Below are 22,989 nucleotides of genomic sequence, written 5' to 3' on the forward strand. Positions count from 1 at the left end.
GATTTGGGGTCCTCTAGATGTGGCTGGACTGCTACTCCCATCAGCCCTGGCTTAGGTTGAGAAATGATGGGAGCCGTAGTACAAAACAGACAAATGACCAACAAGCGGTCCAACCCTCCTTTACAGAATGTGGATGTCATTATTTTTACTTATTTATTGCATTCCTACATTAGCCAAAACTTTCTGTGGGTTCGCAACAATTGAAACCGTAAAATACAAGATGATTAAAAATACACTTGAAAAGTTTAAAACCGTCGTATAAAAAGTAAATGAAAATAACCAAATCGAACCTACATTATATGCTTTTACAAAGCTTTTCACTATCTAGCTCCTTCCTATCTCTCCTCTCTCATCTCACACTATTGCCCCGCTCGTGCTCTTCGCTCCTCTGATGCCATGTTTCTCGCCTGCCCAAGGGCCTCTACTTCCCTTGCTCAGCTTCGTCCATTTTCTTCTGCTGCCCCTTATGCCTGGAACGCTCTTCCAGAACATTTGAGAACTACAAGTTCAACCGCAGCTTTTAAAGCTCAGCTAAAAACGTTTCTTTTTCCTAAAGCTTTTAAAATTTGATTTTGTTCTGACTTTATACTGTTAGTTTTACCCTACCCAGTGCCTGTTTACCCTACCCTGTGCCTGTTTGCTTTCTCTTCCCCTCCTTATTGTTTTATTATGGTTTTATTAGAATGTAAGCCTATGCGGCAGGGTCTTGCTATTTACTGTTTTACTCTGTACAGCACCATGTACATTGATGGTGCTATATAAATAATAATAATAATAATAATAATAATAATAATAATAATAATAATAGTAATAATAATAAGACCTTTTTATTCTCCCAGCATTTTAACAGTCTATAAATACATTTTAACTTGGTGTTATAAATTTGTAATTTTGCATTGCTGCTGTTTTTATCTGGTTGAGTTTTTATATTGTATTTTATATTATGGTTTTATACTGTTGTTTTATACTTTGAATGTTTTTAATTTTTGTGAACCGCTCAGAGAGCTCCGGCTATTGGGCGGTATAAAAACGTAATAAATAAATAAATAAATAAACCAAATAGCATATTTAAAATACAGTAACAGATTTAAAACAGCGGAGTTGAAAAAGACTAAAATGCCTGGGAAAATAGAAAAGTACCAAAAAGTGAACAACATAGGTGCCAGGTGAGCCTCTCTGGGAAACGTACTCTGTAGCCAGGGTGCCACAGCAGAAAAGGCTCTGTTCTCAGTAGCCACCCACCTTAATTCCTTTGCCCGGGGCTTCTGGAGAAGGACCACTGAAGATAATCTTTGGAATCAGCCCCAGAAATGGACTAGCAGCCAGCACAGATGGAAAACTCGTGGCATAATGTGATCACATTAACAATCTCGCTGCCCTCTTTTGAAACGTTTTCAGAGACTCAGACCTACAGTGCAGGGTGAGCTGGTGTGTGTGCGGGGGGACGACGACCCCCAACTTTTCTCTGCCCCCTATTTTTTTACATACACAAATCATTTTGAAAGTTTGTAATTTTGTCTTTCAAAGGCCTGCAAAACAGATGAACACCCCCCTATTTTCACCCCCCCCCAAAAAAAACCTTTACAGAATGAGTTTACCAGGGAATGGATAACTGTAGCATGGAGGTTACCAGAGCCTGAATAATTGTCCTGATAAAGACATCATCGTTGGTATATCAGCCTAAGTTGATAAAAGGTTCTCTGGGCCACCGAGTCCACCTGGGCCTCAAGCAACAGTTCTGTGTCCATGGGAATCTCCAAAACATGAGCCTGATCCTTTACGGGGAGTGCAACCCCTTCCGGAACAGAGTAATGGTCATTACCGCCCCACTTTAGAGGAATCACTTGTATAAACTGCCCCAGTGCCCTATGGCAAACCACGCCACCCTACGCGAGGCGAAGAGCGTGCAAACCTACATCGTTTTCTGGACCAGTGTGCAGAAAGACGAATCGGACCGTCCCTATTAATTAAATAGGGCGGAAGGCGAACGGGATTGCGAGAACCAATCAAGAGGAAGGAAGCCGGAAGATTCTAGAAGAAACGGTTGACAGTTGGGAGCCAACACAACACGTGTTCTTTTCTTTCATAAGAAAAAGACTTTGTGTTACGGCGGAAGATCGTTGATGGGAAAATTCGTTTCCCTCCCAGTGGCTGTGAAGATGGCAGCCAAACTCAAAGGGGACAAGGAAGGTCTCAGAAGGGCAACTGATGATTTCAGGGTTCCTGCTAATAAAACACGGGCCAGGGCTGCATCTCTGACAGCCCCTGGTTCCGTTACACCACTGCAGAGGATATTCCCATAATCATTTAATGTGGTTTAATTACTGGTGAATTAAAAGGAGCTGTATTGAATCATTCTTCCCCAAACTGGTGGCCCCTTGATATGCTGGTCTGCAATATGATGGGAGTTGTAGTCTAACCCACCTGAAGGACACCAGGTTCGTTGAGCCTCAACTGAACGAGCAATCAGGAAGTCCTGGGTTCGAGTCACCTCTCTACCTTGAGTTAATTAGAATAGGGATGGAGGAAAGGCGTGGCTCTCCAGACGTTGCTGGACTGCAACTCCCATCATCCCTCAGCGTTGGTTGGGACTGATGAGGGCTGCAGCCCAACAACATCTACCTCGATCTTTTTCTTGGGCGAAAGACACAAATCAAATAAATAAATAAATAAAATTGATTAAATAAAGGCATAAATCCAGTAAATAAATCAATTAAATAAATCAAAAGAAGGCGCAAACCAAATTAATTGTTCTGTACAGCACCATGAAAACTTGATGGCGTTATATAAATATTATTATTAATAATAAATAAATAAATAAATTTAAAAGGCACAAATCAAATGTTGGGCTGCAAGAAAACATTTCTGAGGCCTTTTTGAACATGCAATAAAAACTAGGCTTGACCAACCTTTCCCAGTGCTTTGGATTGCAACTCCCAGCACTCATGAACACTGGCTTTGCTGGTTGGGGATGATGGGAGTTGAAGTCCAACATCTGGCAAGGGAAGGGAGTGCTCTACAGATGCAGAGCATCATGGTTTTGATATGTCCCCTTCACATCCTCCAGGAACGATGACAAAAGAAGAGTGCCTCTGGGCATACCAAAGGTGCATTTCCATCTCCACAGCTGAAGCAACACCTCTCTTGCTGGGCTCCCTGCTGGACAGGTCTTCTGTCAAGCTAATCCCCTTTTCCCCCGGCTCACAGGACATGTACTTGGTTGAGACAGAAACCACAAACTCCTCTCGCGCTAGAAACAACCGAATTATTAGCCGAGGTTTTAAAACAACCCCAAATGGGCTGTCAACCCCCGACGCCCCTTCCTTGGGCATCCACTCCTGCCTCTGTAGTTTCGCTTTTCCTCACGCGTAGACGTTTTCAAAAAGGGCGGAAGAGAAACCAAAGACACACAGCTCTTGAGGGTTGCCTCAAAATGGCGGCAGTTTTATTATTCCTTTAGAAAAAATAATAATACAGGCTTCGGAAGTTAGTCTCTACCTACTTGGTTCAGCCTTCCTCAACCTGGGGCGCTCCAGATGTGTTGGACTACAACTCCCAGAATGCCCCAGCCAGCTCTGGCTGGGGCATTCTGGGAGATGCAGTCCAACACATCTGGAGCGCCCCAGGTTGAGGACGGCTGGTTTAGAGAGACGTTTTTAAAAACCACACACACTCCAGTTTATCACAGGACGAGTCCGGCTGGAGCCAGGCGCTTTTCACAGTGTTCTCCCCACACAATCCTGAGGGAAAGGGTACAGCCTAAGCGGTTGAGTAGGCCAAGAAGCGAGCCTTGGGCTCGTCCGTCCTTCCTCCCTCTGCGCTGTGCTAAGATCCTGACGCAAAGAGGCGTTCGAAACAAAATGCCTCCCACTTGAGGTGGGCACCGTCCTCACGCGAGGGCCGCATTATGCTCCATTGCCTATATCTAAATTGGTCCCTTGGTCGTGTCGCCACTCGCCCTTTCGAGCGAACTGGAGCGGGTCGCCAGGGGATTCCCTAAATCAAGGGTGATCAAATTGTGTGCTCCGCCAAGTGTTGCTGGACTCAGGACCTGCGCCAAGAGTAGGGACTGTTGGGCCCTTGCCAAGGGTCCATACTCCAGCAGGGGGCCTACTGACAGAAGCCCCCTGGAATTGCTCATCTTCTTCACCATGGCAACCTGCTTATTCATTTGCCTCCAGCTCTGGCCCAGACCATGGTGATGGGGAGGATGAGGAACAGATGTCACGGCCTCCTTGCTCCCTGGCTCTCGGCTTCTCCAATAAGCAAGTGGTAGCCATGATGGGAAAGAGGAGGTGGAGGAGGTGGTGACATAAGAATATAAGAAGAGCCCTACTGGATCAGACCGAGGGTCCATCTAGTCCAGCGCTCTGTTCACACAGTGGCCAACCAGCTGTCCATCAGGGTCCAACAAAGCAGGGCATGGTGCAACAGCACCCTCCCACCCATGTTCCCCAGCAATCCGAGGCTTACTGCCTCGGATACCGGAGGTAGCACATAACCACCAGGGCTAGTAGCCATGGATAGCCTTCTCCTCCAGGAATTTATCCAAGGCCCTTTTAAAGCCATCCATCCCTACATCTTGTGGTCATGAGTTCCATAATTTAACTGTGCACTGTGTGAAGAAGTCCTTCCTTTTCTTTGTCCTGAATCTCCCACCAATCCGCTTCATGGGATGACCCCGGGTTCGAGTATTATGGGAGAGGGAGAAAAATGTCTCCCTCTCCACATTCTCTACACCACGCATAATTTTATGCACCTCTATCACGTCTCCCCTCAGCCTCCTTTTTTCCAAGCTAAACAATCCCAGTTGTTGTAACCGTCCCTCATAGGGGAGATCCTCCAGCCCCTTAATAATTTTAGTTGACCTTTTCTGTACTTTTTCTAGCTCTATGATATCCTTTTTTAGGCGTGGCGACCGGAACGGTACACAGTGTTTTAAGTGTGGTTACACCATAAATTTATATAAAAGGCAGTGAGAAGGGAGGCCTGTCAATGGATGCAGCCGATGTAGGGTGTCTTGGCCCAGGGCCCTCGAAAACCTGGGCACTGGTTGGACTACATTTCCCATAATCCCTGACCACTGACTGAGGCCGATAGGATTTGGAGTCCCGCAACATCTGAAGGGCCACAGGTTGGCCACCCCTGCAAACCGACGTTGGATATATAGCATTTAACTTCCTTGCCTCCCCTCCTTGCTCAGACGCCTCAAAAAATCTCTGTTCAGGACCGTGGAATCCTTCGCAGCGTTTGGAATTCCACGTTTCTTCCTTCCCACCCAGTCCTGGAAGATGTCGGTCCTAAAGACTGAAGGATCCCGCATGTTCTAAATTAAACGAAACGACCCATCCATTAAATAATAAAAAAGAGGAAGCTGGAACATGTCCGCTGTAGCATCTTCCAAAAAAGCCCTGAGAAACGAGGAAGCAAATTCCAGCGATGGACAGTTTCATCCCAGGTGTGCTGTTTTCGTTTTCCCAACATGTGCTACTTTTTCTTCAAGCGAGTAGCTCCCCCTGCAGGCATTGCATTGCGTTTCTGTTCCCTGTTGGGGGAGGAAACCAAAATTAATCTTGCAAGATGAGTAAACAAGAGGTTAGGGAAATTTGGACAGGGACAAAGTTAACTGGAAGGCAAAAAGTAGGGCTGTGAACAAGCCCCACAAACCGCTTCGGGTCGATCCGAACCTCCCCCAACCTGCTCTGGAACCGGATTGAGATCCGGTGGGTCGGATCGAGATTCGCCCCCTATTTTGCCCCCCCCCTTCCACACTTACTTGCCTCTGTGGTGGACAGCGGAGGCAGGTAAGTGGGGAAGCGGGGACAAAATGGGGGGCGAATAAGACCCCCTCCCCCCTTACCTGGCACCCCCCAGGTAACCTGGCACGCCCACCTCTAAGCCCCCCCACTTACCTGGCACCACCGCCGCTGCATGGACAGCGGCAGCGCTGGCCCCAGGTAAGCCTCCCTCCCCCAACTTACCTGCCTCCATCGCGGTCCGGCGGCAGCTTCAACTGAGGCCCAGGCCTCAAGCCAGAAGCAGGCCGTGGTCTGCTTCTGCTTTGAGGCCTGGCCCTCAGTTGAAGCCGCCGCTGGAGTGAGACAGAGGCAGGTAAGCCCCCCTTCCCCTTACCTGGCTCCAACGCCGTCGCTGCATGGACTGCAGCACCGGCGCCAGGTAAGCCCCCCTCCCTCCACTTACCTGCGAGCGGAGCTCCGGATTGAGGCGGAGCGATCCGCAGCGGAGCAATCCGCTTCGCCTCGACCCGCAGCTCCCCCAATCCGATTCAGATCCGCCCTTAGCGAAGGCGGATCGCTCTGCTCCCGATTCAGGGATCCGAATGGAAGCGGAGCACAGCCCTAGCAAAAAGCATCGACATTGGAAAAATCAGATCAGAAGCAAGGTTGCGCAACATTTTAACAAAATTTGGAAGGGAAAGAGCTCTAAGCCAAAAATTTAAAAGAAACAAACTTTTCATTCCCGGTTGCTGCAGCTTTCACAGATCCAGGTACGGAGCAAGGAATTCAAAATAGCCCAACGTGGAGATACATTTGAAAGGCACATTACAAAAGTAATCAATTCAACCGATTTGGTCAAGTTTGACAGTATTACTGAGCGGCCCAAAGTAGCAGTGTTTGCAAATACGGAACCCACAGGGATTGTTGCTGCACTCATAAAGTCTAGGACTGAATCTGAAGTTGAATCCAGGCCCAAATCCAATCTTCTCTCTGCTGACCCACACGGGGCGGATTTGAACCCAGATTTCCTACAGACAGAATTTCAACCAAGTGGCTTTGATGGCGTGCCTTGCAAACAAGCTCACCGAAAGCACTATTCCAGAAAAGGTTTGCATAGCGAATCTGCCCAGAAATATTCACAGAAGTCATGCAGCTCCTGAAATTGGGGCTGGGGGTTGAACTCTTTCAATCTAGATGGGATTACGGCTGGTCGCCTGGAGGCAAAGAATGTTCGCCAAAGGCGAGTGGCTGCTGACAACCCTTTTACTTATCACAGAATCATAGAATAGTAGAGTTGGAAGGGGTCTATAAGGCCATCGATGCAGGAATCCACCCTAAAGCATCCCTGACAGATGGATGTCCAGCTGCCTCTTGAAGGCCTCTGGTGTGGGAGAGCCCACCACTTCCCTAGGTAACTGGTTCCATTGTCGTACTGCTCTAACAGTCAGGAAGTTTTTCCTAATGTCCAGCCGGAATCTGGCTTCCTGTAACGTGAGCCCGTTATTCCGTGTCCTGCACTCTGGGAGGATGGAGAAGAGATCCTGGCCCTCCTCTGTGAGACAACCTTTTAAGTATTTGAGGAGTGCTCTCATGTCTCCCCTCAATATTCTCTTCTCCAGGCTAAACAGGCCCAGTTGTTTCAGTCTCTCCTCATAGGGCTTTGTTTCCAGACCTCTGATCATCCTGGTTACTTAAGCAACAGCAGGAAACAGAATCTATGACTGGGAGATAAAGATACTCACCGATAAAACCCTGACCGGGTAAGGCCAAGTCTTTCGCTATAATGTGGACACTTCGGAGTTCAGGTGCTTGAAAGGTCCGCTCTTGCGCGGTTGCCCCCTTGCGTTTCCCAGTCCTTGAAGGACGAATCCAGAGTCTCAAAGTGGGACTCTGGACTTGGCAGAGAACCATCAGGGCTGTCACGTCGCCAGCAACACAAGGAAGAAAGCAACTTGTCCCGGACCACACGAGTACAAAGAACAAACATAATACAGTTGGCTCCTCCTTGGAATGTGTTCCCAACACCCTGAAGAAGGAGAAAAAGGAGGCAAAATCAATTTTGGATAAGCGAAGCTTCGCCTTCAGAAACAAACAACAGATTACAGGCCGAACTGGGAAAGAAAGATAACAGCTTTCAGACTTTTTGTCACCATTCATTTTTGAGAAGGCAGGAGGGGGTGCTCCCAATGATTATTTATCAATGTACAATCCAGGGGTCCCCAACCTTTTCGGGTCGTAGGGGACATTTGGAATATTGAGCGAGCGCCATGGGCACTCTCCCAAAATGGCTGCCATGGGGCAGGGCTCACCCATTCACAAAATGGCTGCCATGAGGGGAATGGCCATTACTCAGAAACCATATGGATGAGGGTGTGGAGCCCACGACCTCCCTAGGTAACTGGTTCCATTGTCGTACTGCTCTAACAGTCGGGAAGTTTTTCCTGACGTCCAGCCGGAATCTGACTTCCTGTAACTTGAGCCCGTTATTCCGTGTCCTGCACTCTGGGATGGTTGAGAAGAGATCCTGGCCCTCCTCTGTGGGACAACCTTTCGAGGACTTGAAGAGTGCTATCACATCTCCCCTCAGTCTTCTCTTCTCCAGGCTAAACATGCCCAGTTCTTTCAGTCTCTCCTCCTAAGGCTTTGTTTCCAGACCCTTGACCATCCTCGTTGCCCTCCTCTGAACACGCTCCAGCTTGTCTGCATCCTTCTTGAAGCGTGGCGCCCAGAACTGGATGAAGCCTAACCAGTGTCGAAAAGAGTGGAACTTTGCCGATATGGAAGCTATACTACTATTATAGCTTCTATTTGTAGGATGAAATGACCCATTTTTTGGTCCTTCCCCCAGGCCTCATCACTAGGGACTCACATGAAGGACCACCAGCAGTGGGTTTTGAACCACTGGGGAACCACAAAGCGTTAGCACGAATCGGATGGTGCTCCAGATTCGGAGGAAGATGAAGATCACAGGGATCAGGATCAACTTCTTATCCGCGATGGACGTTCTCGGCTGGAAAGCAGGGGTCCCCGACAGGATGGGACGATACTCCGAGAGCGCAGCGTGCTTGGGGAAAAGGAAAGGAAATCTCAGTGAAAAAGCCTCCAAGCCATCGAAAAGGTTTATCAATGGTCGCCAGGCCTGAAGGCCAAATGACCTGTCGAATTAAACACGTTGTTGGCTGTTGTGTCAGTTCGGGATACTGGAGAAATCCGTAAGGGAATCAAATGAGTTCAGATTGGTATGAATCCAAAACATGGTTTCCACAGCAGAACCTGCTTTTCCCAAATTGCACGGATTCTGACTTGCAGGCCGGTGGGTTTTTTTACTTTCCGGAATTTCACACAAATTTAGTTGTAGAAAAATACATAGGATTCAAAACCCCTGGCCGAAAATGTGCCATTTCCCCCATGGGCCGAAGCATGAAAGTGCACATTTGGGTGGGTGGGGATTTGCGCATTTTGTGAGTATTTCCACATTTGCGCAAGTGCTAATAAGCGTGATTGCGAATTTGCACAAATTCATAAATTTCGTGGAATGGATTTTACAACACCTCACAGGGTTGTTGTGAGAATAAAATGAAGAGGAGGACCATGTAAGATGCCTTGGATGCCATACAAGAGGGAAAGGAGATGTAATATAATAATAATAATAATAATAATAATAATAATGATTTATTTATTATTATTTTATTTATTTATTGCATTTTTATACCACCCAATAGCCAAAGCTTTCTGGGCAGTTTACAAAAATTAAAACCAGGGAAACCATTCAAAATCTAAAACAAATAGTATGAAACACAATATAAAAACACAACCAGGATAAAAATCGAGCAGCAATGCAGAAATTAATACTGATTTAAAACACAAATTTAAAACAGCAAAGTTCAGATTAAGTTGCTAGGCTGTTAAAATGCTGAGAAAAGAAGAGTATAGTGTAGGTGCCAGGCGAACCTCCTTACGGAGCTCATTCCACAGCTGGGGTGCCACAGCAGAGAAGGCCCTGCTCCTGGTAGCCACCTGCCTCACTTCCTTTGGCAGGGGCTCACGGAGAAGGACCCCTGAGGATGACCTTAGGGTCAGGGCAGGTACATATGGGAGGAAGCGTTCCTTCAGATAGCCTGGCTCCAAGCCATTTAGGGCTTTGAATGTTAGGAAGACTAGTGGTGCAGGCAGAGACCATCGGAGCCTGCTTCAGTTGGACCTTCCCCTGCACAGGGCTAACATCTTCGCCCTGTGGGGAAGAAGAAGGAGCTGTTGATCTGCACCTCCATTGGGAGATGAGAGGGTGGAGCAGGGCCTTCCCACCAGTCTAAACAGTCTCCTTAATTTCTTTTTATTTTCTCCCTCTTCCCTCCCCATCCACTTTTCCTTGTGTGTCGTGTCTTTTTTTAGAATGTAAGCTTGAAGGCAGGGACTGTCTCCTTTACTGATCAATTGGAAGCCGCTCCAAGAGCCTTTTTCGCTGAGGTGCGGGATAAAAAGACTCTAAATAAATAAATAAAATAATATCAGCACTTTGAATTGGGCCCAGACCTGGATTGGCAGCCAATGAAGCTGGAAAAGGACTAGCGTGTGATGTGGTCTTGTTGAAACAAACACAGGCCAACCCTGCTTACACTTCAGCCTGTTTCCTGACTTGATTTTCAATAACACTGATGTTCATGACGGCACGGACTGTAATGCCTTGGGAGGGGGATCAAGTTACCAGTCCGTCCTGCCAACAGCTGCTTTCGGACACAAATCTTGCCTCGTTTACAGAGCGCAGCTGTCAAGGCCCAAAACGGCAGGGGGATGGGTCAGGAAAGAGTCTAGAATCATTCCGTGGCCGCACAGCCCCTACGCTGCCACCAGAAATAGCCAAAACCCTTGACGGGAAGAAGCACATGGATCCAAAGACCTTCACTCAATGGACGTCCCTTGCGCAACTGAAGTACAAGGCAGAGGCGGGGCTCTGAGCTCCAAAACACAAGCCCACTCTCATGAACCCCAATAAAGGTGGCGCTGCAGGGCAGCCCTTTGCTTTGCTGCAGGCCGGCCACCCAGTGCAAAAATATTTTAAGAAATGAAAATAAATACCAGGAGCTCCAGGCAGACTCAGGTGTACCAAGAGAGGCACATATCGATCCCTCCAGGCTTAGGAGAAATGGGGCAGAATTGTTCACCTTCTGATTCACAAATGTTTCTCCCACCTGTTCGCCTGGCGGAGAAGCAGACTCGCCCCAGGCGAACAGGCCTCCCTAACAGGGAAAAGGAAGTTGCCCCAAATACCAACCGCTCGGCTGATGTGCTTCCTTATGAGGATGTAGAAAATGGGTAGGGTCACGTAGGCCAGGATTTCCCACACCTTCCCCGCGAGGAGCATCCAAAGGACTCGATCCTCCGCGTCGATGTCGATCCAGCACCAGCCGACGGAGACGTCAGAGGCGTCGTAGCCGATCTTCTTCAGGGCGACGGCGGCTGCCGTGATGCTGAGCGGGACCCCCCAGCTGGGGATAGAAGAGAAAGGAGGGAGGGTGTTAGGCGAAGAGGGTCTCACGCAGAGAGCCGGAGAATGAACTGGAAGCGTCCTATTGGTCTTCTAGGATGAAACTATCGTCAAGGGGATTCTGACTGCCTCGAAAGTCATAGCTTGGTGGAAGAGCGCCGGTTTTGCATGCTAAAGGACGTGGGTTCTATTCCCAGGACCCCCAATTAAAACAGTTGCATTGAGACCTCTGCATTGAGACCTCTGGCAGCCGTCGCAGGTCACAAGGGGTCCCCCCAACCTGTTTGCAGCAGTGGGTCTGTTTGGAATTTTGAGAGTGTCGTGTCTAACCCTACTGCCCCTGTTTTGGGAGAAGATGTTTCAGGTAATCAATCAGAATCAGATTCAGAACTAGAAGACGCAGCACCAGACACCAGCCAGCCTGGACCAGTGGGGGAGGAAGCTCTCACAGTCAATTCCCCAGCTGGAAGTCAGCCCCCTCCAGAGCTTATCTCCTCAAGGCCAAATCCTACACACTCGGTGGGAAGTGAGCTTTCTTCCAGAGGAGGGCATCCCGACAAGCTAGCTGATGCTAGGGTCCGCCGGAAGCTCAAACGCACAGCGCAGAAGGAAGGTGTGAGAAAGTCGGTTCGATTATGACCAGGTGGGAATCTACACTGGTGTTATTCTAACGTTTTGAATGGGTTATGTGACGCATAGCGTCACGTGACCCTGGGTCTCCAACGTTGCAAATGAGTTGTGGATTCCTTTGGATTCCTTTCGGTGCCTCCTGAAAAGATCGTCGTTCCAGGAAGCCTTCCCTTGATGACCAGCCATGGTTCACTGTACATTTTGCTTTAAAAAAAACAACACCAACGCCTAATTTAATGTGTTTTTATTTTATTTTATCTTGTACACCGCTCCGAAATTTTGAATGGGGAGCGATATATAAATATTGTAAATAAATAAATAATAAATAAAGTTGAAAACAAAATGAATCAATCGCTTCCCTCAAAAGACTCCTGGGGGGGTATTTTTAAGGGATACCTAGAATCATAGAATAGTAGAGTTGGAAGAGGCCTATAAGGCCATTGAGTCCAACCCCCTGCTCAATGCAGGACTCCGCCTTAAAGCATACCTGACAGAGGGTTGTCCAGCTGCCTCTTGAAGGCCTCTAGTGTGGGAGAGCCCATGACCTCCCTAGGTAACTGGTTCCATTGTCATACTGCTCTAACAGTCAGGAAGTTTTTCCTGACGTCCAGCCAGAATCTGACTTCCTGTGACTTGAGCCCGTTATTCCGTGTCCTACACTCTGGGATGATCGAGAAGACATCCTGGCCCTCCTCTGTGTGACAAACTTTCAAGTATTTGAAGAATGCTGTCATGTCTCCCCTCAATCTTCTCTTCTCCAGGCTAAACATGCCCAGTTCTTTCAGTCTCTCTTCATAGGGCTTTGTTTCCAAACCCCTGATCAACCTGGTTGCCCTCCCCTGAAAACAGCATGGAGCATCACAGCCCTTCCTGAACCTAAAATTCCCAGCACACCCTAGTTTGGAACCAGTTAAACAGGTTGGAAAACTGGTTTTATGTCTACAGTTGAAACATGCCCTAACCCAAATCAATCAAATATGGCCCAACCAACTCCCAAGCAAAGAATATCCGATGGCTAAACTTCTCCGATGATTTGACTTTGCTCTTTTAAAAACACCGAAGTAAATGTTTCAAATTTGATGTGCAAAGAAAAGTGGTTGTCTGAGTTAATTCACTGCTCCCATTTACTAAGTACTAATCCGTGTCCTGAGTTCCTTTTCGTTAAAGTCTTCAATTCCGTATACGTCAAGTAAGAAATCACACGGTATTTTTCATTTAAAGGTATATCATAACGCGCACAGAACGACCGCAAGTCTGCGTAGGTTTGGTTTAGAACATCAGTATTGATTTTTTTTTCTTTTCGAGCTGCACGGCTCCTTGCATTACCTAAGTCCTAACCTCTTGCGTTTCTATAAAACGAACGTCTTCGGTTTCATACGTGCTAAATTAAGAAACCGTATGGCCTTGGATAATCCAAATAAAACTTTTTGCAAGACATATGACTTAATTCAGTAGTTCTTCATTGCGTCTTTGCCTGGGCACATATGCAAACCTAATGGTTTACCATTAATTTTTTTCATTACCCTTTCTTTTTTCTCTTGATTATTTTTATGACACAACTCTTCCGAATCTTGTCATGGCTTCGGGCCTCAATAGGTCTTCATCTGTCTTCCCTGAGATGATCAGGCCCCTAAACAGCACTTCTCCCTATATATGCCTGCCCAAGAATTTATTTATATGAGACTTACATTATGGTGGGACAGGGCTTTCTCTGTGGTTGCACCCTGTCTGTGGAATGCCCTCCCCTTGGAGGCCCAACTGGCACCAACACTGGCTTGATTTCAGCGCCAGGTTAAGACATGGCTTTTTAGCAAAGCCTCTGATGGCTAAATTCACTGACGTTTTAATTGGTTTTATTGGTCTTACTGTTTTTAAATTCTATACTGGTATTAACTTATGCATGGTTTAATTGGTTTTTAGCTGTGTATATTGCTTTATATTGTTGGTGTGATTTTACCTGTAGGCCGCCCTGAATGTTTTAGTAATAAATACATTCAGAAGTAGCACATGGCCGGGGTCGTTCAACGCAGCGCTATAAATACACCCTGGTCACAAGCAAAACGGATGACCACTTGCAAATGCCACTTCGCGGGAGACCGTGCAGATCGTCTTTCAATCCAGATCCCTCTGCCAACCCCGGGGTGGGTGGGGGTGGCGTTCAGGACTACATCTCTGCGCCGTCGGGCATCGCCACAGGCGAGAGAACTTTCCACATCCGTGGCTTTGAGGAGTTCCGGCAGCTGAACCACGGAGAAGAAGCTGATCTCCTTTCAAAGGGGGGCATGAAGACATCAGTAGGCCTGCCTGTTGTCTGTATTAAAGCTCAATTTCTCTCCCCCTTCCACTTGCAAGAGAGAGATTATATGCATTTTATTGGTTTGCAATTACTTTTATTTTATTTGAATTCTCTCCTCTTTTCTTTTCCTGTTTTATTTCCCCCCACACACGCACACACACCCAAAAATATGTTAATGGTGTTATGAATGGTTAGCAGCCTTGAGTCCCATTTTTGGGGACATCAGTTCTGTGCGCACGCAAATGGTTTTATATTACTTTACTACCGTCATGTCTACACCTAAGGGTGTAGAGCGAGGGAGGGAGGGAGGATTATTACAGACTTACCTGCTTCAAACACTTAAAAAGTTGTCACACAGAGGAGGGCCAGGATCTCTTCTCGATCCTCCCAGAGTGCAGGACACGGAATAACGGGCTCAAGTTAAAGGAAGCCAGATTCCAGCTGGACATCAGGAAAAACTTCCTGACGGTTAGAGCAGTACGACAATGGAATCAGTTGCCTGGTGAGGTTGTGGGCTCTCCCACACTGGAGGCCTTCAAGAGGCAGCTGGACAACCATCTGTCAGGGATGCTTTAGGGTGGATTCCTGCACTGAGCAGGGGGTTGGACTCGATGGCCTTGTAGGCCCCTTCCAACTCTGCTATTCTATGATTCTATGATTCTTGTTTTAAGAGGAGCGGCACCCAAGCCCAAACCCACCCCCCATCCTTGGAATGTCAAAATTGTTTCCCCCACCCCCGAAGGGCACGGACCTCCCCCCCCCCCGGGAACAGCTCTGTGCCCAGCCCCTTTACTTGCGGGGAGAAAGGGGGAAGCCGGGACAGGTGCCCACATCAGCTGCGGTCCTCAGGATGGTCCCAGGACCCCGGCGAAAATTAGGGTAACTGCAGAAGCAGTTATCCCGTGAAAATGGAGGGGTCGTCCCTGGTTGACCCTGGGATCTCCTGCATGTCATTTGGACACACAGGGATGACCCAGGGGGGAAAAGTATAGCATAGACATGCCCTGAGTTATATTTTTAGGGGTGTAATCTTTGTCAATCACCCAGAGAGTTTTGGCTGTGGGCTGGTCCACGAAGTCACGAAGAGTCGGAAGCGACTGAACGAATAAACAACAAAAGCCACGTAATAAATGAAATGATCATGAAATCAGACAGAGGTTCAGTCGGCTGGGCGGGTTCTCCTTTGGCTCCACTCATTTCGCAATGTTTTTTTTTTTTTTCCTGGAGATGAAAAGTATCACATAGAGGCGGACAAGGAGAACCACGTAAAACAACAGGCCATACACAAGTCTGTAAGAAAAAGAGAAGAAAGTCTTCAGAGCCGACTAGCAGGAAAAGAAACCGATCTCAGAAAACACACGGAGCGGTTAAGTTCCCTAATCTTGGAGCCACTCCTGAGTTTGTTCTCATGACACCCAAGGTCTCAACGCAACTGACGGAGAGTACAAGGGAGGGACAGAGATGGCATGACGGTGCTGGAACAGGGAAAAGTCAAACACTTGCAGGGATCAACAAAGAGCAGGTTTTCCTCTTTCGTTTAAAGAGCAGAGGTCAAAAATTACCCTCAAACAGCTCAGCGAGGGGTCATAGTCTGTTCTCTCTCTGTTGGAGTGGAGTGGAGGGATGCCGAAAACCAGGGAGGACAGGGAACGGAATGGAGTCACCCAGAAGAGGGCACAGCTAGTTGGCCGGCGGGCAACGCGAACAGAAGCACTGCACATTTCTGACATTCCGTTGCCGCGCCTAACTGTCTTAATGCCACCATGGGACAGTTCCAAACCTCAAAGAAACAGGTTGGAAACGGGGCAGGGAAGGTAAGACAGCTGGACAGCCATCTGTCAGGGATGCGTTAAGGTGGATTCCTGCATTGAGCAGGGGGTTGGACTTGATGGCCTTAGAGGCCCCTTCCAACTCTGTTTTTCTATGATTTTAAGAACCAAAGGAGCGCCCTGCTGGATCAGACCAGGCGTCCATCTAATCCAACATTCTGCTCACACAATGGCCAACCAGCTGTTGACCAGACACAGACAAGCAGGACATGGGTGCAACAGCACCCACCCACCCATGTTCCCCAGCAACTGGTGTATATAGGCTTACTGCCTCTGACACCAGAGAGAACCAGCGACCTCGTACCCCCGCCTTTCTACCAAGAATGGCTTTCCATTCTGATGTATGTTTCCCTTTTCAATCGCTGAGGCTCTCAGCTGGTCAGAGCCTCAGTCCCTCGAGCTGTAAAATGGGAGGCACGTCAGACGTAGCCCAAAGGCGGCGGCATTTCCAAAATCTATCCTTCCCCATTTCTTTCCTATCCCTGTTCCTTTCCCTTTTAAAGAGAGCACCAGACGCCAGAAAACACATCCGAAAATTTGCGTATGGGTGTGCTTTTTGCTTAACTAGATCATTTTCCACATAATTCCTACTGAAAACTTGGCAGGCCAGAGCACCAAAAGATCGCTCCGCCACCCTCCGCTTCGGGGTGTGTGACCGCGTCATCTCGCACGGGATAATAAAGCCTTTGCTTCAACTCAAGCTGGGAAAATCGGAGCTAAAATCCCCAACAAGCAAGTTTTTTTTAACCATTGGCTCTCTGGCTGGTCTCTTCCAAACGTCCTCACGTTAGATTACCTACTCAACCCCCGTTCTTATCCATCTCTGCCCCAAGGAGCTTACAGTGTACATTTCATCAGGGGGCGAGAGAGAGGTAACACTAAAGACAAATGATAACAGAGTACGTGTGTGAACAATTGTAGCCACGAGAAGAAACAAAGATAAAACCAAACGCATCCGGAGGAGGTAATTGAAGGCGGATAAGAGACGGTTTTGCATCTGTAACTCAGAATTGTCTACACCAGGCAGGGGGAAGAAGGTACATCTCCAGATGTTTTGGATATCCACTCCCCAAAACCTCTGCCAGCATGGCCAAAGGTGAGGAATACTAACAGTTGAAGTCCAAAACATCTGGAGATCTTTATTTTGTCCACTCCTGGTCTTCACCGGGGACAGGCAACCCAATGCCCTCTGGATGTTTTGGACAACAACACCCATAAGCCCCAGCTAGCATGGCCAAAACTCATGGATTATGTGGGCTGTGGTCTAAAACATCTGGAAGGTACTAGGCAGTGACTCTCCAAAGTTTCAGACAGGAGTCTTCTCAGCCCCACCCGGAGAAGACAGGAGTCTTTTCAGCCCCACCCGAAGAACTCAGGAACCTTCTCAGCCCTACCTGAAGATGATTAAAGCCTAATTGAACCGCCCAGAGAGCTCCGGCTATTGGGCGGTATAGAAATGTAATAAATAAAATAAATAAATAAATAAATAAAACCAGCTCCTTCTGCATGCAAAGCAGGTTCTCTTTGACTGAATTATGGCTCTTCTCCTAAAATGAATGTAAAATTCCAGTCCTCATGGTTTTGAGTAAAGAACTAAATTCAAAAGGAGCACAGGAAAAGATGCTTCATACTGAGTCGGACCATGGGTCCAACAAAGGTCAGCATTATCTCTAAACTGACAAGGATTTAAGACGGTTTATTGACAGAATTTCTATATTTCCAAAGCTCAACCAAGGCTGTTTACAAAAACAACGGACAACAAAAAACCAGAATCAAACAGAAACTGCGAAAAACAACTGTCAGGTGCTGTATCAGCCACTTAAAAAGCTGAGTTTAAAAGACGTCTCACGCCCCCTTTCCTGAAGGCAGAGAGAGAGAGAGAGAGAGAGAGTTGAGACCAGACGAACTTTGCAGGGAATGCAATGTAGATTTCGGGGGTCATCCTGGAGAAAGGCCCTTCCCACATTGTCCAGGAGTGGGCCTGTGCAAGCGAAGGCATCTTCAAAAAGACATCATTTGCTGATCTTAATATCTGTGTAGGTGCATACCAAGAGAGGCAGGCCCTAGGCTTAGAGCTTGCAAGGTTAACACCAACGCTTGAACTGAGCCCAGAAAACAATCGGCACCCAGTGCAGGTCATTTGGCATTAGAATCATAGAATCGTAGAGTTGGAAGGGGCCTCTAAGGCCATCCATTCCAACCCCCTGCTCAATGCAGAAATCCACCTTAAAGCATCCCTGGCAGATGGTTGTCCAGCTGCCTCTTGAAGGCCTCTAGTGTGGGAGAGCCCACGACTTCCCTAGGTCACGGGTTCCATTGTCGTACCGCTCTCACCGTCAGGAAGTTTTTCCTGATGGCCAGCCGGAATCTGGCTTCCTGTCACTTGAGCCCATGATTCCATGTCCTGCGCTCTGGGATCATCGAGAAGAGATCCTGGCCCTCCTCTGCGTGACAACCTTTCAAGGTTCAATCTTCTCTTCTCCAGGCATGTTTAGCCTGGAGATGTGATCCCAATATCATGCATCGGTAGCAGCCAAGAGGCCGTGTTTTGCACCAACTGAAGCTTCCAGACACTCTTCAAGGGCAGCCCCACACAGAGTGCATGGCAGTAGTCTGGCCGCTCAGCAAGCAAGGCACAGAGAGCTGTTGCCAGCTGAGACTGAGCCAAGGACGGCCGCGGCTGGGTGTCGCCCAACCCACCCAGAGCTTGAACTGTGCAAAGCCCTTAAGCAGTTAAGCTGAAGATTGTAGAACTCAGGGAACAGACTGATAGGAAATGGGGACAGGAGTATAGGGTCAGAGAAAGGATGGGGAACTTGTCCTGGTTGCAAAAGGAGCTGCAAAGGGATTTGAGGAGGGGGCAACCCATGGATCTAACATAAGAGGTAAGGTCTCTGCCCCGAGCAGCTTACAATCTAAGCCAGCCTTCTCTAACATCTGGTGCCCTCCAGATGTTTCAGATTTCGACTCCACCAGCCAGTGTGGCTGTCAGCATTTGCTGCCATGGCCCCGGGGTGCCACGGAAAGCATGGATGAAGGGGAGCGGGGTGTCACGAACCTCACCACGTGAAAAAACCAGAGCAGACCGGCCCCGGTGGGCAAGCCCTGGACGAGGGTGACGTACAGGAAGAAGGCGATGGCCATGGTCCAGAAGAAGGAGCTGGTGTTGGCGAAGGTGGAGACGGCGCCCTGGGCCACGCAGTCCCACGACGGGCCCCTGAAGTCCTTCAGCGTCCCGTAGAAGTAGGAGGCCGCCGAAAAGAGGTCAGCCAGGGAGAGGTAGAGCAGGAGCTGGCGGGGCCGGGTGCGGAGCTGGGGCCAGAGGGCGTGGGTGCCCACCAGGAGGGCCGATCCCAGGAAGGAGAGGGCGCAGGAGACCAGGACCACCACCCGCTCCCAGGGGTACACCTCCGTCTGGAGGGCGGGGCTCGGCAGCATGGCGGAGGCGAAGGGGGCCACCGGGAAGAAGGCTACGGCTGGGGACGGAAAGCTCTGGAGGGGGTGAGGAAGGAAGGAGGGAGTGGGGGGTGATTTTGGAGGAAGCTGGGAAAGGAGGAGGGAATGGGGAAGTTTTAAGGGAAGTTGGGAAAGGAGGAAGGAATCTGGAAGGTTTTAAAGGAAGTTTTAAAGGAATAGGGAAGGTTTTAAAAGAATCTGGAAAGTTTTAAAGGAATAGGGGAGGTTTTAAAGGAAGTTTTAAAGGACTAGGGAAGGTTTTAAAGGAAGTTTTAAAGGACATGGGAAGGTTTTAAAGGAATCTGGAAGGTTTTAAAGGAATAGGGGAGGTTTTAAAAGAAGTTTTAAAGGAATAGGGGAGGTTTTAAAGGAATCTGGAAGGTTTTAAAGGAATAGGGGAGGTTTTAAAGGAAGTTTTAAAGGAAACTGGAAGATTTTAAAGGAATAGGGGAGGTTTTAAAGGAATCTGGAAGGTTTTAAAGGAATAGGGAAGGTTTTAAAGGAAGTTTTAAAGGAAACTGGAAGATTTTAAAGGAATAGGGGAGGTTTTAAAGGAATAGGGAAGGTTTTAAAGGAAGTTTTAAAGGAAAAGGGAAGGTTTTAAAGGACTAAGGAAGGTTTTAAACGAAGTTGGGGGGAAACAGGGAATGGCGAAGTTTTAAAGGAAGTAGGGGGTGGGAAAGAGGGAATGGGGGAGATTTTCGTGTGTGTTTTTTAAGTGGGAAAAGAAGGACGGGACGGGAAGGAAGGAAAGTGTCCGTGGGGGAATTGGGAGGCGAGGGAGAGCGCCGGAGAAACTGGCCCGGGGAAAGGGTGTGTGTGTGTGTGAGAGAGAGAAAGTCGAGGGAGAGGAGCCCGACCAGAAAGTGAAAGGAGAAGGGGAAAGCGAAGAAGCGAAGCAGGAGGCGAAAGAAAAGGGAACAAAGAGGGCGGAGGGAGGGAGGGCTGGCCTTTTCTTTCTTTCTTTCTTTCTTTCTTTCTTTCTTTCTTTCTTTCTTTCTTTCTTTCTCTTACTCCAGCGGAGGCTTCAGCAGCGGAGGGAGAGCCGGCGGAGGGCCGTGGGTCGTCGGCGCTGGAGTCCGGCCCGCCGCGCCGCTCATCCCGGGGCTGGAAGAGGAGGAGGAGACGGAGGGGCGCCCCGGGCGGATCCCACGGCCGGCTCCTCCTCCTCCTCCGCGTCTCCGTCTCGCCCTGCCTCCGGGCGCCGCTCGGGCTGCTTGCCGGCTCCCTCCACCGTGGGCACGGCTCGCCTCGCTAGCCGCCTGCTTCTGAGCATACGCAGAGCGCTCTCCAAGGCTAAGTAGGCGCAGCAGCCCTTCCTCAGCTCGAGAAGCAACGGGCAAAAGCCCTGCTTAGAGTAGACCCATTGAAATGAATGGGGCTGAATTGCGGAAAGGGGGGGGTCTGTTCTACGTGGGCCTTGTGTTGGATTTGACCCACTGCTTCCAGCAGTCGGTGCCCCCCCCCCACGAGTAAGTGTGCCGGCCGACCCCATTATCCCCATCCAGCATCGCCGGTGTTGAAGGGTGATGGGAGTTGTGGGCCAAAACGGCGGGATCATGGAATAGCAGAGTTGGAAGGGGCCTACAAGGCCATCGAGTCCAACCCCCTGCTCAATGCAGGAATATAAATATTTATATTAATGATGATGATGATGATGATGGAGGTGGCCATGCCCACGGACATCAGGCCCATGGAGGGCCTGGGGACAACCCCCACCCCCCAAATATACTTCTGCACCCCCTTCTGTAAAGTAACTTTTGGAAGACAGTGATTTAGGGCCTGCAATCTCCCCTTTGGCCTCTAGGTGTCAGCATTTTTCCAGGTGAAGCGCTGCTCAGCACATGCTTCTAGCATGGACGCTTACAACGTACCTGTAAGGTAGTTCAGTATGCTGGTCCCCCTATTGCAGACAGGTGGGGGCTGACAGAGAGTGGCTTATTTCAGGCGACCTAGTGCACCCTAGCCAGTGGTGAGGGATTATGGGAGTTGTAAACCAAAACTTCTGGAAGGACGCATGTCACCTGCCCCTAGCAGAAGTAGGATCTGAACCCGGGACAGCCCCTTCACCGCTAACCTACAGCCCCAAAGTAGAGGAAGATGTAGATTTAGCCAAAAGCCACAGTCAGGCAATGCCTCAATTAGGACCCGGCGAAATATTGCAGATTGGTGAGCAAGCTTTTGAGTGCTGTAGAGTTCTTCAGCAGGATAGGTTTTAATTAAAAAAATCACTGGGAAATATGGCGATGATATAAAAAAGACTTACTTCCGAGTATTTCCCCAATATCACCAGTGATAATGATGAGGAACTTTCCGGAAAACTTAAAAAAAAAGAGTTGGGAAAAAGTTTAAAAGAAGGAAAGGTAATGAAGTTAAAAGATTGGTTAGAAAGGATGATAGCTGGAACAGGGAGGTTTGAGCATATAACACCGATTCTGGCCCGCTTGCATTGGCTACCTATATGTTTCCGAGCCCAATTCAAGGTGCTGGTCTTAATCTATAAAGCCCTACACAATACCTGATGGAACGCCTCTCCCGACATGAACCTACCCGTACACTGCGCTCAACACCTAAGGTCCTCCTCCGAGTGCCTACTCCGAGGGAAGCTCGGAGGATGGCAACAAGGGAGAGGGCCTTCTCAGTGGTGGCCCCCCGACTGTGGAATGATCTCCCCGATGAGGCTCGTCTGGCGCCAACGTTGTTATCTTTTCGGCGCCAGGACTTTTCTCTTCTCCCAGGCATTTTAACAGCATTTACCAACGTTAACTTTGTTTTTAATGGACCCCAGAATTGTTGTTTTTAAATGGATACTGTTGTTTTTATACTGTTTTTATGTTTTTTAAAATTTTTGTATACTTTTAATGTTTACTATTTGTAATTGCTGTAAACCGCCCAGAGAGCTTCGGCTGTGGGGCGGTATATAAATGTAATTAAATAAACAAATAAAACGAGGAAAGAAATAAAGGAGAGGTTGGGTTTTAAGCGAAGCAGAGGGTGGAGGAAAGAGAGAGAGAGAGAGAGAAAATACTGGCTTGACGTTGAAGCCGCGGTCTGCACTTAGTCACAGTTTTATCGCAGCACGTGGGAGGGGGATGGCAAACTTAATCGGATTAAACTCTACAAGGCTAGGAAGGGTTCAGGTTGCACCCAAATTGCTAGGATGAAGAAATACCCAGAGGCGGATCTTCCATAACCTACACCAGCGTAGGAGGGTGTGCCCTCTCTTAACAGCAGATCGATATGAGAGTCCCACCCGCTCCCATGCACACACAGTATAAAGCATTTGTCTCATCTGTTATTCCATCACTGACATTTCACCTGTCCGATCCCATTTACTCCAACAGATGTTTCTTTCTAGGCGGTGGGAAGCACTCAGAGAAGACAGGCCTCAGACGTCCCTGGGAGAATTACTTTCAACTCTTCTGGTATTTCATTTTATTTTTAAATGAGAGAAAGGTTATCTTTGCAGGAGCAAGGTGGCCAACTTTTCAACCAGCCCTCTGCAGCTGTGCCCTTAGGAGCGGCTTGATACACAGGCCTCAGCAGGGCACCACC

At 48.4% G+C, this 22,989-nt stretch overlaps 1 protein-coding gene across 1 annotated transcript; it reads right to left on the reverse strand.

Annotated features, from left to right (window-relative positions):
* Positions 1 to 3,446: 3,446 nt before the first annotated feature.
* Positions 3,447 to 19,977, reverse strand: GPR157 (G protein-coupled receptor 157). Its single transcript, XM_063145296.1, has 5 exons — positions 19,037 to 19,977; positions 11,011 to 11,224; positions 8,608 to 8,802; positions 7,481 to 7,764; positions 3,447 to 5,545 (listed from the first exon to the last, which is right to left on the reverse strand). Exons 1-4 carry the CDS (start codon positions 19,414 to 19,416, stop codon positions 7,540 to 7,542), a joined length of 1,014 nt encoding a protein of 337 aa, XP_063001366.1. The 5' UTR covers positions 19,417 to 19,977; the 3' UTR covers positions 3,447 to 5,545; positions 7,481 to 7,539.
* Between the last annotated feature and the right edge of the window lie 3,012 nt (positions 19,978 to 22,989).

This window comes from Elgaria multicarinata, chromosome 20 (genome assembly GCF_023053635.1).
Source record: "Elgaria multicarinata webbii isolate HBS135686 ecotype San Diego chromosome 20, rElgMul1.1.pri, whole genome shotgun sequence".
Lineage (NCBI taxonomy): Eukaryota > Metazoa > Chordata > Lepidosauria > Squamata > Anguidae > Elgaria > Elgaria multicarinata.

Coding starts and splice junctions, on each gene's coding strand:
- GPR157 (XM_063145296.1), bottom strand. CDS start 19,416: ATGCTGCCGAGCCCCGCCCTCCAGACGGAGGTGTACCCCTGGGAGCGG. Junction 8,803..11,010: donor GGAAGCACATCAGCCGAGCG/GTTGGTATTTGG, acceptor CTTTTCCCCAAG/CACGCTGCGCTCTCGGAGTA. Junction 7,765..8,607: donor CACTGCTGGTGGTCCTTCAT/GTGAGTCCCTAG, acceptor CTCCTTCTTCAG/GGTGTTGGGAACACATTCCA.